We start from the raw sequence: 17989 nt of genomic DNA, 5'->3' as shown, positions 1-17989 counted from the left end.
AGACCATTCTCCTAGCTTCATTAGAGCCTCTCTTAAGGCCTCTATGTCTTCTGGGTTCACGGCATTTCTGCCTAGTTTAGTATCGTCAGCAAATTTGGCTATTCTACTAGTTAATTGTAAATCTATGTCGTTAATGTAGATCAGAAATAGCAATGGTCCAAGGACAGGTCCTTGTAACAGCTCCTCACTCTGAAGCTTCTCCATTGATTACAACTCTGTTTTCTGTTTGTAATCCAATCTTCGATCCATTCCGCTGGCTCGTCAATGATGCTTAGTGCTCTAATTTTGACCATTAATTTTTTATGAGGAACTTTGTCAAAAGCCTTTTGAAAGTCTATGTATATGATTTCTATTGCCCCGCTTTTGTCATAAATGCTAAACGTGGAAAAATTCCAAAAGATGTGTCACACGTGATCTCTTGTCTAAAACCATGTTGTCTGTCTATCAGAAGATTGTTTTTCTCTGTACACTCTACTATTGAATCTACTATAATTGATTTAAAAATTTTGCAAGGCACTGAAGTTAGACACACTGGTCTGTAGTTGCCAGGTTCTTCTTTTGGCCCTTTCTTGTAGATTGGAGGATCATTGCCTAGTTTCCACACACACACACACACACACACACACACATACACACACAGATATATATTAAAAATTCTATACAAGGCACTGAAGTTAGACACACTGGTCTGTAGTTGCCAGGTTCTTCCTTCGGCACCTTCTTGTAGATTGGAGGAACATTGCCTAGTTTCCATCCTTGTGGTGCCTTTCTTTTGTTGGCTGTCTTTCGGAACATTTTGTAAAAGTGTGGGGTTATCTCTTCTAGTTCTATAATATCTCTTGGATGATTATCATCTGAACCTGGGGCCTTAGACTTAACGAGTCCTTTTATTTTCTTTTTGACATCATCCATTGTGAAAGTGATTCTGTTTAAATGGTTGAAGCCCTTTATATTGATAGATGGTTCAAGGAGGGGCGTTAATTCTTCCTTAGTGAATATAATTGTGAAATATGCATTCATCAGTTCAGCTTTTCCAAGTCATTGGTTATAAGATTACCCTCTGAGTCTCTTAATGTGCTAATGTGTTTTTAATTGGTTTTCTACTGTTTACATAAGCTAACGGTATGTCTGATCATTTTTTGGTGGAAGGAAAATTAGTTGTAGCAAAAGAGTGGGGGAATAGAGTAGGTGGATGTAAAAGGGAGGTAGTGAGGATTGAAGAGCTAATAAAACCGGGGGTAAAAAGTAAATATCAGGAAAGGTTGAAAATGGCATATGACGAGGTGAGAGTAAGAGAAACTGGTAATTTAGAGGAGTGGCACCCTAGCAGTACCAGCTGAACTCGGCTGAGTCCCTGGTTAGGCTGGAGGAACGTAGAGAGTAGAGGTCCCCTTTTTTGTTTGTTTCTTGTTGATGTCAGCTACCCCCCAAAATTGGGGGAAGTGCCTTTGGTATATGTATGTATGTACATAAGCAAAAAATTCTTTTGGGTTTTCTTTACTAGCTGAAGCCACTTTTCTTTTCATTGATCTTGGCCATTCTAACCAGTTATCTACTTTCTTCTTCTTGTGCTCAGAAATTTCATGAATTGAAGGCGGGGGACCCATTGATTCATGTTTCCTGTCTCTACTTCTTATTGCATTGGCTACTTCTCTGTTGAACCACTTAGGTTGCGGAGTTCCATTGGCTAAAATTTTTTTGTGGTATACATTTAAATCTTTTCTTTATATATTTCTACAAAGGATTACCATTGTGTATTGATGTTCCCTGTTTCGTCGTATTCTAAATTCTTGGTGTATTCCTTCAGTTTTATCCAGTTACATCTGTAATCTAGCTATTTTATAATTTTAGTATTTTTTAAATGTTTTAAATGAGGAATATTTACCTGAAACCTAGCTATTCTGTGGTCCCTTTTGCCAATATTTTTGTCTACTGAAACACTGGATACTAAATTTTCTTCTGTTGTTAGCACAAGTTCTAGTATGATGTTTCCCCTGGTTGCTTTATCATCCCACTGATGAAGGAATTCATTGTTGAAAAATTTTAGTAGTCTATGTCCCTCTGTGTTTGATGTAGAATTCATAGTGTCCCAGTTTACTGCTGCATTGAAGTCTCCCTTTAGGACAGCTAGCTTATTGTTAACATCTTGTCCAAGGTGCCTATACAGCTCTTTGTCCTGTTCTTGTGTTTGATGTGTTGGTCTGTATATTACTAGTATGCACATGTTTTTTCTTATGGTGTTGATGTTTACAATTGTTACTTCACATTCGGATTCTAATTTAATTTCTATGGGGTTTAAGGGATTTTTAATATAGAGCATTATCCCTCCACCTTTTTTAGTAAGGCAATCCTTGAAAAGCCTGGAACCTGAAATTCCGGTAAAATCCTTTGTTTTTTCTTGAATCCAGGTCTCGGTTATGCATATGTCATAGTTCCTCACTAGCTATCATTGCCCTGAAGTTTTCCAATTTGTTTCTAACTGACTGAGCACTGAATTGTGCCACTCTGAGGCCATTTTCTATCTTTTTTCTCTTCCTTTATGACTCTGCTAGTTTCCCTGCTTTACTAGTGTTTTACTTTTACTTTCATCTGCACTATCCAAGTTTTCTGCCAAATTTCTTTTAATTGTTGTTGGATGATTTTCTAAAGGTCTAGTTTGTTCTTGGTCTACTGTATCTAAGTAATTGTACAAGTTGACATTAAGTTGATTTCCATATACTCTCCTGCCTTCTTTACGAAAGTGTATTCCATCTCTTCTGTATAATTTTCTTTTGCCATAGAAAGTATCCCAAAGATCTATAAATTTCACTTTCTTCTTTTGTAATGTAGACTTTAGCCTTTCGTTTATCCTTATGGCCTTACTGAGGGTGAAGTGGCTGACATTGAGTCTTGGGAGAATACCTGTAACTATAGTATTGTTGGTCTTGTTTCTAGCCGTTTCAACAGTTTTTTTTCTAGCTGTTTAACCAAAGGTTCTGTTTGGCCAGCAGTATCCTTTCTTAGGAATAAGTCATTTTCAGTTGCCTGTACAATAACAGTGGTCTTCTTGTTCTCTGTTATAGTTTTACTGACCACTTCTATCTTCTGTGCACTGGCACTCATTTTGAGTCCGAAGTACTCCCCTTGGTCCTTTACCATAGAGTCTCCAATTAACAACGTCTCATCTTCCTCTTTCTCTGCTAGGGGGAAGAATCTGTTTTTTGTGTTAGTTATATTTCTAGGCTATTGTTTAGTTTTCTTGGCCTTAGCTATCCTTCCTCTAGTGGGTTTCATGAACTCTCTGTTTTTTATTATTTCCTTTCTAGGTTATGTCCTTGACTTTACCTTATTTTGTATTTTTGGATACTAATCCCATTTTCTACATCATCATCTACAACTTCTTTATTTCTTATTTCTAACTGTTGGAACTTTGACATGATCTCTTTCCATTGTTTTCTTAGTTCTTGGTTTTCATTTTTCAATTTCTCTATTTCGTGTTCTTTTTGAGAGAACAAACATACACTATTATGGTGCAGGTTAGAAGTGCACCCTTCTTTGAAGTCAACGCGCCATTTGTTTATTTGGCATTTTGCATATTTGTGCTTTAACTTTAGTTTCTCCCTCATCTTTAATCTGTTATATTGTCTAAAGCATCTGTTTGAAAATCTTGGCTAATAATTTCTATAATTATTAGCTTTGTGACCTAGTGTAAAAAGGGGGGGGGGGGGTGCGTGTGTTGATAGTTACCCACCTGTTTCTCCATCCTCTTAATCATGGGTGACTTTCCATCTGTTCTTTCCCTAACCTCCCTTAAGTGCTCCTAAACCAACAGTTAAGTCTCCTCAAAGTTGGGCCATCCCTAACGTGCCGTAGCTCCCAACTGAGTAGCACAAGACAGAAGCCGGTTTTCTCTCCAGGATTGACTGCAGAAGGCTAACAATTAGTGGGATTTCCGGACATCCAGGAACAGCCAGACTCTTAGGTACTACGGAGTATTACCAAGAAGCAGCAACTGGGTATTTTAGTTGGCCAGGACTCTTAACAAGTCATAAAAGCTATGTCAACCTCATGAGAGAGAGAGACAGACAGACAGAGTATTCTATGATAACTAGAGATACTACGTTAATAGGCATAGGAGATGATGATGATGATAAACGAAATGTATGAAAACTATGATATTCTATAACAAATATGTGCTGATGTAATTTTCATTAGTAATTTATACTGAATGAGCCAAAAATTTATTCTTTGTTATTCTTGATAGTCTTGAGATCAGCTGATCACAACCATAAATGAAAAAAGTAATTGTTGATTGTTAAGTTGCACTTGAAATAAGAAAAATAGTACAGTATAGTCAGGCCTCCTTCTTCGTGATAGTTAGGTTACAGACACAGCGATAAAAAGGGAATTTTTTCAAATAAATACTGCACTAGGGTGGGTTAACTCCTAACCTAAAAAGTCACTGTCCCTTGCCATGAGCGAGTGCCCAAGCTGATGAATAACACAGTAAATTTTGTCTAATATTGTTTTAATTTGGTTTCTACAACAGTTTGTAATCATATGTACAGTGTATAGTACATTTGCACACATGTACAATACGTATGGACACAGTAAGGTTACTGTACAGTATTGTGCTAAGGTAAAGTTTTACCGAGTCATCATCATCCCTTTACTGTTCTGTATAACAAAAGTTGTTCCTATCTAGTAATACTGTACTGTGACCTAATACTCACTGATACTGTAGTGTACAGTACTGTAATATATGTACAGTAATATTACTACAGTACAGCTTAACTGTACTTCCGTAAGTTTTCTGTGTTTTCGTTCAGACGACTCGTAGCCTACACCGCTACTCGTTTTCTTGAAGTATGACGCGACTTCTTATGTGCTTTCTTGCGCAGTGTGTTATCTATACTTTCTTAAACAGAAATACAGCTTATTTTATAAACTAAAAACTTAAATTTCTTGATAACATTATTGCATTCTGGAAAATTACGATTATTTAAATAGTGTAGTTAATTGTGCTTTAATAAAACATTAGTGTACTTCTGTTTTAAATTTTGGGTGTATTTTATCGATCTAAGTATTTTGGGTGCCGTGATCAGATCAGCTGATGCACATACGAATCAATAACAGCGTATTCTCTACTGTATACTATTTCTTAACTAATTCAAAACATCTACTATATATAGTTAATATAGTATTACATAAGCACCAATGTGTTATAATCTATCATAATTTTCATATACAGGGGGCCCTTGACTTACGACGTTAATCCGTTCTTACGGCGCGGTGTAACCCGAATTTCTGTGTAAGTCGGAGCATCATAAATAAATTACTCAATACGTAATGTACTGTACTGTAAAGTATTGTACTATAATAAAATGTAACAAATGATATACACAAAGTATTAGAAAGAGAGAAAACAATTCCTTACCGCATGAAATAAAGTAAATATTAATAAAAAAGAGAACAATTCCTTACGTTATTCCTATGGTTGGCTTGCACAGTGGAAGGGATGTTGGTAATTGGCCCAAGCCTTAAATCGTATAAAGCAACCCCTACTAACCAAAAACTTTTCACTTTTCACTTTCTACCCCCCCCCCCCTTTCTTTTTCAACGCTTCAAACAATCTTTTCACCCTAAGGTTCACCAGAATAAGCCGTTGATTTTGATCTTCTGACCAAAGCACCAGTAATCTTTCCATAAGGAATCAACTTTTATATATACTGATGGCTCCAAATCTGATGCTGGCGTTGGATTTGGAGTACATAGTAATGGTTTTAATTGTAGAGGTGCACTTCCTCTAACAGCTTCCATGTTTACTGCCAAACTGTATGGCATACTAGCCGCTATTGAGAAAATAGCGTTGGAGAAGGAGGGTAAATTTACCATTTTTAGTGGTGTAAGGAGTGTCCTACAAGCTTTAGAAGTTTTTAATTCTAGTGACCCTTTAGTTATGAAGATTTTAGAATGGCTTTTTATTATTGGACTGAGAGGTATAACAGTAGTTCCAGCACATGTAGGTGTGTCGTTTAAAGGAATGAGAAGGCAGATTTACTGACAAAGAATGCTGCATCCGAGGTGTTACCAAGAAGGTATCCCATTCCCTGTAATGATTTCCTACCTACCATCAAGAAATTGTTTTATAATAATTGCCAACAGCCCTAGGATAGTCTAGCTGGAAATAAAATGAGAGAAATGCCGGTAACTAATTTCATATCTCCCAGGAGGTATAACATGATTCCCCAAAAGTGGGAGATGTCTCTTTGTCGTTTCTGCATTGGTCACAATCGATTGACAGATGAGTTTCTGCTAAATGGCCAACACCAACCATATTGCGGCGACAGTTTGGTACCCTTGACAGTGAGACATTTGTTGATCAAATGCCCTAACTATATTCCTGAAAGAAATCGACATCAGTTTCAGGCTCGAGGTGAGGATGGTAGATTCATCCATGTCAAAATTCTTGGACATTTTGTGTCGTATCGTACTAGTGGTATTTTTTAATTTTTTTCAGAAGCAGGTCTTCTGAAAGCTATCTAACTGTTATAAGGATGTTTTTGCTTTTATTGTTTTAAACTGAACTACCATTTATTTATAACTAATGATATTGGCATCAGTGACCTTCGATGTCCGGATGCCAGATAACTCATAATCAATCAATCAATGAGGATAAATTTCAAGGAAGAAGATGGAAAATGGTAAGCATGAATCTGCTTTAATGATGATGAAGAAGCCTTTAAAGCAATTTCTGAAATTTCTAAATTAAAAATTGATAATCATGTGATTACTGGAGCATTATGCAATGCTGCTCCTGGGAATCTTGATATATATTGCCCAAGTGACTGTATCACACCAAATTTATGGACACAAAAATAAACTGTATATCAGAAGGAAAGCCTAATCTACCAGTGTGGCTTATTGCAACCTTGAAGGTAGAAGACTAATTATTTTGAATTTAGCAAACTAATGTAAAATAAAGTAGGCAATATAGAACATGGAGACATTTCTGGATTTGGCAAGAAATCCATCTTAATTCCTGCCAAATCTAGAACGCAGTGTTTTATGCTAAGTAATATATAGATGGAAAAATATTTAATGGTAGATATCAAGCCACAGTTGAATTTTAGTTATGGAAGAGGAGTAATTTTTAACAAAGATCTTAATGATTTTAGTGAGTGTGAAATCTTGGATATGTGTCCTAAGGAAATATTGAAGGTTTATAAGAATCCCAGAACCTACATGATTATTTTAACATTTGAAAACCATGATGTACCCTCTCATGTATATATAAAAAATGAGAGAATGCCAGTTCGCCTTTACTGACAGAAGCCTTTGCAGTATTACAAGTGCTTCAAATTTGGGCATCCATCTAGGGTAGGTAAAAACATTAAGATCTGTGGTAATTGTTCTGATCCTGAGCATGGACCCTGCCTTTCAATTACAAAGTGCACTAATTGCAACCAAAATCCCAAAGTAACTCATAAGAAATGTCAATTCCTCATACGCTGAGCCATGTCTTTAGGTCCCAGGTAAAATGTCCCCTTGTACAGTATAAGCTGAGATAGTGTAAACTATGATAATTGGTTTAAAAAGGGTACTTAAAGAATCAATTATACTTTGAGAAGAAGGTACAAGATGGGATTTAGCTAGAATAATGATGAAAAAATGCCTTGTTTTTTCATTATTAAACATTGACTTTGAAATATGCATTTGTTTTACTGTTGTAATAAATTATTTCACCATAGAGGGATAATTTCCCTACAGTAATGCACACTGTTCAAGATTTGTTAGGATTGTTTGCCCGTAGTGCTGATGGTCGATTTATTTTGGAAATGTTAAAAATTTTTATTATTGTTTTGTTTCTAATAAAACAATGTTTCTTTAAATATTATACTGTTACTGAATTATGAACATTGTCTTAGTTGTTATGAATTGTGGCTTAGAGTTTTAGCGATTGACTGAATAAACTGGCATTTGTTAAAAATGAAACGGTAAAAGGTGTGTATTACTGATCCTATAGTAGTGAGGAATTCACTTGCTGATCATTTTGAGAGTATCCCAAAAGTCAGAACACTCTCCAGGCTACCTGTATAGATGTAAAGAAGAAGAAAAGACTCAACTTCATATCAAATAAAGATGTTACATACAATCTCCCATTTACAGAGAGAGAATTTAACTGCATTTTCATTATGCAATGATACAGTCCCAGGCCTAGATGAAATTCCTTATGCAATGATAAAGCAAGTGTGTAGTAACACTCAAGTTTTTATCAGTACAGTAGTATTATGAAACGAATATGGCAAAACCACAGTTTCCCATCAGTTTTGGAACTGGCCATTATTTTAGCTTTTTTAAAACTTGGAAAGGACAAAGTTTTAGCTGCAAGCTACCGACCAATTGCACTGACACGTTGTTTGTGTAAAATCATGGAAAAATGGTCAATGCAAGGCTAGTATGGATACTGGAAAAGAGGGGTATTTTATCTCCAGTTCAGTGGGGGTTTCAGAAAATGCACTTTACACTGGATGCACTTGTTCATTTAGAGTCATTCATTTGCAAGTCATTTGCCTCTAAAAAACATCACGTAACAGTGTTCTTTGATCTTGATGAAGCATATGATACCACATGGAGGTATAGTATCCATAAAACTGTCCATGAGTATGGTCTAATAGTTGAATTGCCTTTATTCATTTAGGCCTTTTTAAAAAGACAGTAAAATGATGACGTCATCCTAACTGCGTCGTCTGCATGACTGAGTTTAACAGAAACGTCTTTCCATGTTTATTTTTGTATATATACAGTGATTTTTTCACTCATGTTTCGAAATCTCGTACATCTGGCAGAGAGGGTAGGTGAACGCAAAGTACGATCTGCGAGAAGACCAGCCAGAGTTTCTAAAGACATAAAGAAGTTATGATGCACGTGTTTGTTTACTTGCAGTTCGTATGTACATTGTGTTTTCACAAAGTCCTCGTGAACTTTATAGCAAAGTCGATGTTACCTAAGGCCAAAGAAAGAACAAAAAGCAACCAGAAAGCAACAAAAAAGAACCAAGAAGAGAGGGAAATGTGATAAGTACAAGGCTGGAACATTCTAACTAAAACTCTGGCAATGATGAGAGGCCACTGGCAGCTGATGGCACCCTCACATCAAGTGTATTAGTAAACTTGGGGTTTAAATACCTCTTTTAGGGAGCCTTCATGAAGGAATAAACAATAAAAGTACAAAGTAAGGTTATAATAATAATGTTATTTTGTTTTTTTTCTAAAAAAAAGCAAAAATTTAATAGCAAATCTTTGGGAGCTTTTAACTCAAAAACATACCTGTTTGTATGTTGGTACATTTTTCTCAGTCATTAATTGTTCAGTTTTAGAGAGAAAGATATTGGAAAGAGGAATAAAAATCCCACAATTTTGTGAGACAGAATTTTTATTTTCCTTTTTTTCATGATTATTTTGCATCAAGACAAAGAAAATTAAGAAGAAAATAATTAAAAAAAGAAAAAGGATAATCAAAACTGTCAATCAGAATTATATGGTTTATAAAGAAGTTTTGATGTTACGATTTTCAATACAATTGGTGTCATATTAGTTAAGAAAAATGTAACTAAATTTTGTTTAAAATCATGATTTTTGCTAATACTGTAAATCAAAAATTCTTGATCAAATGACTTGAAATTTTTGTATGATGAAGGTAATATATATGCCTAAACATATAGAAATTGTGTATTTTGAACTATTAGAAAAAAAATACATAGCGGACGGTCCCCTTAAGGTAGTTTCAGGTTAAATTACTATGTTGAATCTCTTTCCCTTACTTATCAAGCTCCTTTAGTGTGTGTGACTCAGCCAGATGAACCAAACCCCATATAATTTTCAACTGCCTGTTTTTCACAAAATCCCCCTTTCCTCCATACTATTATTATTATTATTATTATTATTATTATTATTACTATTATTAAGCTACATCCCTAGATGGAAAAGCAGGATGCTTTAAGCCCAAGGGTTGCAACACAGAAATTACCCAGTGAAGAAAGGAAGGAAACTGATAGAAAGAATAGAGTGCTGAGTGTACCCTCAGGCAAGAGAACACCAACCCAAGATAGTGAAAGACCATGGTACAGAGGTTATGGTACTACCCGAGACTAGAGAACAATGGTTTGATTTTGGAGTGTCCATCTCTTAGGAGAGCTGCTTGCCATAGTTAAAGATTCTCATCCACCCTTACTAAGTGGAAAGTAGCCACTGAGCAATTACAGTGCAGTAGTTAAACCCTTGAGTGAAGAAAATTTTTCGGTTATCTTTGGGTCGTCAGGTGTATGTGGAAAGAGGAGAATGTGTGAATAGGCCAGACTATTCAGTGTATGTGTAGGCAAAGGGTAAAAGAACCTTAAAGAGAGAGGAATCCAATGTAATACTATCTGGCCAGTTAAAGAACCCATTAACTATAGTTCGTGATTTCATGGTTTTTTTTTTTTTTTTTTTTTTTTAATAGAAATGAGTCAACTTCATACACTGAAGCACGTACACTGCTGGTTACTATAAAACACCATAGATGATGTGCACTTCCATTATATCCTTATGGGGCAAGGCAACTGGGAATTAATAGACAAAGAAGACTGAAGAGGGAGAAATGGTAGGCAAGAACACAAGCCACTAAAACTGTAACCAGTTGATCTTTGCAAAGAAATTGTTCTTATACTTTTTTGTTCCATTTTCTTATATGGTAAAATCTTCCCTTAGAAAAATTTTATGAATTCTAATAGATAAATGATACAGAATTGACATAAGTGAAGTTAATGGAAGACATGATTCTTATTTCTACAATCAGAATTAGAAAAAAAATTATCCTATAAAAGAAAACAATTTTACTTGCTGTTCATGCAGTCTTGGTATTTGTATAAGAGTATCTATTGTTATACATCATATAAAGAAAAGGTGATGTTCTTGTGAGATTAAAAGGAAAAAAAGATCTACCTTTGTATTTAGGAGATATTACAGTATAAGGTACAATTTAACTGAGATGATTACAATTTTTCGGGTAGTACAGTACTAGATCCTTAGGGGTGTAAAGTTGATGATGTTTATTCCACCTGTTGTATATTTTTAGATAATTAACATGGGAACCACATTGATTATGATAAATTTGCAAAACCTGTATACACATTCTTATTCCTGGTATTTCTTCTCTTGTAAGATCTTTATGACATTTAATTTTTGGAATGTATAGGAATATAATCTTATTAGATTATTTCTTGTCTGTGCATAAAATAAGACACTGATATCAATTGCAGAGTGGAAAACTAGTCCAGAAGATGTTCACTCGAATTACAGAATTAGTTGAAGATCCGGATGCACTAGTGATTCTTCTCATTGATGAGGTAGAGAGTTTAACTTTGGCAAGACAGTCGGGAGGATCCAATGGAGACCCAAGTGATGCTATTCGTGTAGTTAATGCCGTTTTGACACAGCTAGACCAGATAAAAAAGTAAGTACTGTTTGTACTATGCATTTTCAAAATTAATCTTTTTCTTGCAGTGGCTTACCAAACAATTATACAGCTGTAGGTTCCCTACGAATGGCAGACAATAGATTCAAAACTACCGTGGTGGCACCCCCATCGCTGATGTAGGTGACGTCATCTCCCTCCACTCGAGGGAGCTACAGGTACAACTTTCCAGGTAACATCAATTCGTTCTTTGCCGGCTTCCGGTGAACATCGGAGGTCGGTGCAGACTTTTCTCTTCATTTGTTGGGAAGTATTATCTCTCCAATATTGGTGAAGTATTCAACTCCGTGTTTGTAGGATTGAAGCTGAATTTCTTTTCTGCAATTTTGTGGTCTTACCATCATGTCGGACTCTAGTCCTTCAGTAGTTAGGTTTTGCGGCGGGGGGTGCAAAACTAGGTTAGTTAAATCAATTTATGATTCGCACACTAAGTGCATTAAATGTAGGGGTTGTGAGTGCTCCAGAGAATCTACTTGTGATGAATGCAAGGATTGGAGTGAACAACAGTGGAAAGTTTTTGTTTCTCACTCGGGGAAGATAATTAAGGATAGGAAGAGGAAGGCGGCTCTCAGAGCTGAAAGTAAGACTAGTTTAGCTTCTTTGGCTTCTTCTATCGAAGCTCCTGCTCCTATTCCTTCTCCTTCTCCTCTTATCATGTCTCCGATCTTGAGTCCTCCTATTCCTGCTCCTGTAACTCCTTTGCTAACTTACCGTGGATTTTCTCCTGACACCATTGCCAGCCTCGAGTCTAAATTTGAAAAGAAATTTGATGTATTAGCTAATACGGTGATGCAGTTAGGTTTATCTGTAAAGTCTTTCATAGAAAAGACTTCTAGTAAAGTGAAAAGTGTCAGTGCAGTGCAATCTGAGGGGGTGGCTGTTTGTCCCGATAGTTCTCCTAGCCGAAGGTCACTGTCCCGCTCCCCCGCCTCGGGGAGAAGACATACCGGAGGTCCAAGGGAGACTGTCGTGGTTTGCCCACAGACAGTCGCTTCCTCCGTCGATCCTGTGGTGCGACAGCAGGATTCGACTAAACACCATTGGAAGGTGTGTCGTTTGGTAATCAGTTATCGACAGAGTCGAGTGATTCATCGCCGGTTAGACGTCGTAAGTGGCGGGATTCTTCAGTCTCACGTCCGTTGAAGAGACGTTCGACTGAAGAGGTGCTATCTCCGCCCCCTGTGAAGAGGAACAGAGAAGTAGATACCTCTCGCCCGTCGTGTAGCGTAGCTACATGGACTTCGCCTCGTATTCTTACGACAGCGACAGCTGCCTTCGACTCGGTTGTGGAGCGACCGATTCTGAGTTCGTCAAGGTCTTTGATTCATCGAGCTGTCGAAACTTTTCCTTCGACTTTGCATGCGACTGATAATTCGACTGGCGCGAGACCTCCGGTGGCGATCGTGTCGAAATCCACGACCACAGTTGCTTCGACTTCAACTCAAGAAGACGAGAATCTAATTCTTGTTACGTCGACAGTTGCAAGAGCTGATGAACTGGATGAAAGAAAATAAACAATGTACGAAGAATAATGAGTCGAATTAAGAACCGTCTCTGTCGCCTATCTCTTCGGATGACGAGGACAACTTAGAAGCGGACTCTATCCCTCTCTCGAGTTATTCAAAACTTTTATGCTACCTTCTCGACATGTACCCAGATTACTTCGTAGCAGCTGCTCTCAGGTTGCCTGCTTCCATCTTCCTGATGAGAAGGAAGAATTTCGATCGTTTTCTCCCGAAGCTCGTTCTTTCCAAGGCTGCTAAACATTCGCTTCGTGATATAGAAGATTGGTTGAAGGTCAAGAGAGAACTCTGGAAAGCAACTTTCGCCTATCTTCCATCGAAGCTTATTAAGAAGAGGTATAGGTTCTACGTAACCGGAGAAGCCCCCTCTATGGGAGTTTTTGCCTCCTCCCAGGGGGACTTCTCTGGCTTGGTGGATGCAACTAGAAGGTCCACGTTTGCAGCAGCTAAAATATTCTTTACATCTCCCGAGTTGGACCATTTGGTAAACAATATTTTCAAGATTTGAGATATTATGAGTTTCTTGGACTGGACGATCGGAGCCCCCGCTACAAAAATAGAGGATTGCCTTACTCTTCAGGAAGACCTGGCATCGGACTGGCTTGGGGTTTTGTCATGTGCCGACAAATCAGTTCGGGATGGTTGCGATGAGCTGGCCTCTCTCTTTGCATTTGGGACTCTCAAGAAAAGACAGCTCTGGTGGTCTTTTGTTTCGAAAGGAGTCGCTGCGCCTCAGAAGTCCGCACCTTTGTTTTCTCCTCTCGACAAGGATCATCTGTTTCCCGAAGAAATAGTGGCCAAGATTCTGTCCGCGCTGGAAAAGAAGTCTACTAATGACTTGCTTGCCCAGTCTTCCAAGCGGGTTAAACCCTCGACTGTGACGACTACCGCCTCGGAATCACCCTTGCAGAAGAAACCCTTTCGAGGGGGTAGGGCTAGACCGTTCGTCAGGCCTCGATCGAATTACGACACCCAACCAAGTCCTCGACCAAACCCGACACGAAATTATCCAAGTGATTTTTCAATCCTTAATGCTCCGATAGGGGGCAGATTGAGCCTTTTTTGAGGGGAATGGAGTCACAGAGAGGCAGAGCCCTGGGTGACCCAAGTTCTCCGGTTCGGTTACTCCATTCCTTTCAAAGACCTTCCGCCTCTATCCAATGTTCCACATTCTAATTCACCAGGACTCTTGGAAATACTTTCGGTTTATGTTCATGGGCAAGACCTACCAGTTTCGAGCTCTTTGCTTCGACCTCTCGACAGCACCGCAAGTATTTAAGCGAGCATTGACTCCTCTGGGAAAGTGGTTACACCTCCTGGTCAGGTTACGCTGATCCCTCGATTTGTTCAAGGGAAAATGAACGTGTTGGCGGACGGACTAAGTTGCCTTCTTCAAGTACTGCCGTTAGAATGGACTCTCGTTGCGAAGGTCTGCCTAGACTATGGAATTTATGTGGCGCGCACGACCAACTTGGTATGCACGAACAACTAGGCACACGCAATCAGTTGAAGTGCGCAAAAAACTCTTATGACAGAGTTTTTTTTAACTCTCGTTGCGCGAAGTGTTCATGAGTGCACAAGGGTTTTACTCTCATGACAGAGTTTTTGAACTCTCGTCCCGTGAATTGTACGCGCATGCCCATCGTCATCAAGAGTTTTACTCTGACGACAGAGGGATGCCTGCTGCCTAAGGGTTTATGAATCGCTACAGGTAACTATGACCCAGTTCCTTTGGGTCCTGGCCACGTAACACAATTCCTGAAAATTCCGTCGGGAATCAGCGACAGAGTGCCTGTGGGTTCTCGGCACAACATCCCGTAAGGTCGTGAGGAAGGTATTCACAAATAGATTCTGAACCCCTAGGTTCTCATCTGAATCTCTCGGTTTTCGCGATCCAGAGTTTTCTGAAAACTCGATGGTCGACCCCCCCCCCCCCCCCACGGGATGGGTCTTCCCAAGGTGTGATTTGTTACGTCACCCTACACTCCCAGCTGATTACTATATCAGCTAGTCTGGTTTCGCCAGCACCGATCCTTTTGTTTTTTAACAAACCACCGTCATCTTTCCTCCACCTTCCCACTTCGAGTGGTTTGGTTAGCAGACGGAAATGAGCGAGGAATAAAAAATTCTTTACATTCCAGTTCATTTCCTTGGCAGGCCTTGCCTGATTTAGATGGTATTTTTCTCACTAGCGAGAAAGCGTTCGATGGCAACCCCTTCGGGTAAGCGGTCGATGGCAATTATGTCTGGCATTCTTGAAGCAAACTCCCACATACGAGACTTCATCCTTTTCGGGAGACATTCCTGAGAAGTTTTTACAGTACTTCAATGGGTGTTGTTTAAACTTCATGAAGGCTGTAGGCCGTCCTGGAGCATGCGCTCTAGACAAGACAAAACCGCGAGGTTATTGTCTTAAACTCAGTTCTACCGTTTGATGGAGGCAACCTCCCCCGTCATTGTACCCTGGGTATAACGACTTGCCTTTTACACGATAGGCTTCCGAGACCTTTTATTGTATCCTTACAGGGTTATTGTTTCGAACAAGTAGTCCCGAATGAACGTTGCTAGCTGACGTTGAAAGAACGATAGCAACAGCGTGGGCAACTTTTCATTACGTTCACAAACGTTTCAAACTCCGCCCACAGGTAACCAGACATCCGTTTCTGTGTAATGAACACTGGTTAGCCCCTCACATAAAGAGGATTAAACCAAGGGGGGAATAATTGTCTCTAACTGTACAGTATATTTTGTTTGAGAACATGTTCGCTCTCATTCAAGAAAATATTACAGTTAGTCAACGATCCAAATTCTTTCGAAAATAATGTTGCGATTCGTCGCATGTACATTATTCGCGCAACTTTTCTAATCCGTGGCCATGAAACTTTGTTCTCAAAAACCTGACAGACTTGATAGGCCAGGAAGAAGAAGAACGACATGTCCCGTGCGTGCATTAAAATATTACCTCCGCAGAACAGAGTTTTCTGAGAGAGTTAATTGTAGAATCACATTCTCAAGCCAACGAAGCAGTGTTTCCTTTAATGAGAGTGAAAGCGCACGAAGTTCGAGCGGTAGTGACTTCTCTCGCTTTTCGACACAACTTGTCGCTATCCGCTAACCTGCAAAATACCTTTTGGAGGTCTAAAAATGTGTTTGCTACGCATTATTTGAAAGAAATCGAGATAGTGTTTGAAGATTGTAAGTGTCTCGGTCCACTTTCGGTAGCTGGCATGGTGTTTGGAGGAACGACATAGGGGGTTGCTCCCTCTGTTAGCCTATGTTTCGCCTTGTACCAAGGTTGATGAGTTAAAAGGAAGTCTGGGGGTACAATGTACCTGGAGTACTCACCAATCATTTTAGTGTTAGTTTTTGTGGGTAAAGGTTTTTATTTCGGTGTAGGTGACAGTTTTTTCATGCTGGTTATTTTTGGTCTTAACCCAGGGCAAGGGCAATATTTTTCTTGTATCTTCGTTGAGTCAGCGGTGAATGACTACAAGGATCTTCCACTCCATGTAGAGGCACCCATTGGTCATATTCCAAGCCTTCTACTATGTAAGATGAGCACCGACCAGAGGCAGTATTCTCCTGCAGTAGCTCTCTTACAAGATAAGGTACAACAGGCACTAACAGTGCTTTTGGGTATACTTTATTTTCAAGAATCATACGTTATTCTTGAAGTAAAACTTACATCCACAGCCCCCCATCCTTGCAATGGGTAATCAGCAGTATAATTTTTTGGTAAGCCACTGCAATAAAAATTGAATTTTTATTATAAAATGAAATTTTATTGCATACTTACCGAACAATTATGAATCAAAGCCCTCGCTCCTCCCCACAGGTGGAATGCTGGGCAGAACAAATTGATGTTACCTGGAAAGTTGTACCTGTAGCTCCCTCGAGTGGAGGGAGATGATGTCACCTACATCAGCGATGGCGGCGCCACCGCGGTAGTTTTGAATCTATTGTCTGCCATTCGTAGGGAACCTACAACTGTATAATTGTTCGGTAAGTATGCAATAAAATTTCTTTTTATAATAAAAATTCCATTTTTATTATCTAAAATAAAAACTTTTAGGAGAAAGGCATACTTTAAATTTATTTGATTTAAGCATTTTTCAAAGGTATGGTACAGTAATAGGTATTTGTTCTTTTTGAAGGGGAATGTCATCTGCTTAGGAAAAAATCAGTTTTGTTTACATTTTGATTAAATAAGTTATATACAAGGTCATTTTAGTAAATATATCAAATGCTTAATTGTATTTTGTGTGTCCTTTCAAAAGCTTTTGTGATCGATGGCATCTTCCGAAGCTCATTTTAATTGTTTTTATTTATTTTTTATTTTTTGTCTAAATATTTCTGTTTGAAACAAATGCAGTACCATACTAATACTGTAGTGAGTAGTTTACGTTTGTTTCTTCACACTAATTTTTGCATACCATAATGTCTTTTGTGATTAATTTATATATTGACAAAACACTTTTTTCAAGCTAATTCTCAGGTAAAGTTGTTAATAATGAAGGGATTACAATAACGTACAGTAGAAGTTGTACTGTCATTTTTTATTCATAAATATATGGTTGTTAAAAAGATTTTATGAGAGAGTTAGGGCAGTTTATGGCATGAACTGTGTTTAGTTGCATTATTTTCTTTATTTCAGGTTCCCCAATGTCCTTATTCTGACCACTTCTAATTTATCAACATCAGTTGACTTAGCCTTTGTTGACAGAGCTGATATTAAACAGTATATTGGACCACCATCACATGCTGCTATTTACCAGATTTACCACTCGTGTATAGGAGAACTTGAAAGGGTAAGTGTAGAGATATCAAGTATAAATCTATTAAATTCATGCATATAGTTGATTGACCTTTTGATAAAATCTAATTTGCCTTTATTTCACTTCTATTGAGTAAATTTCAGTCAAGTAAACATCATTACATTCAACATTATGCCATGCTGCAATGTTGTTACTGAT

The 17989-nt window shown here is 38.2% G+C and overlaps 1 protein-coding gene across 1 annotated transcript in view; it reads left to right on the top strand.

Annotated features, from left to right (window-relative positions):
- The window catches only part of pch2 (pachytene checkpoint 2 protein), a 150681-nt gene that overhangs the window by 112574 nt on the left and 20118 nt on the right, over nt 1–17989 (top strand). Inside the window, exons 6-7 of the mRNA XM_068389899.1 lie at nt 11279–11472; nt 17671–17824. Coding sequence (XP_068246000.1) covers nt 11279–11472; nt 17671–17824 — 348 coding nt within the window. The remainder of the gene's footprint in view (nt 1–11278; nt 11473–17670; nt 17825–17989) is intronic.

Source organism: Palaemon carinicauda, chromosome 16 (assembly GCF_036898095.1).
Source record: "Palaemon carinicauda isolate YSFRI2023 chromosome 16, ASM3689809v2, whole genome shotgun sequence".
Classification (NCBI taxonomy): domain Eukaryota; kingdom Metazoa; phylum Arthropoda; class Malacostraca; order Decapoda; family Palaemonidae; genus Palaemon; species Palaemon carinicauda.
The sequence above is the reverse complement of the archived record's forward strand: the minus strand, read 5'-3'. Positions and strand labels throughout refer to the sequence as shown.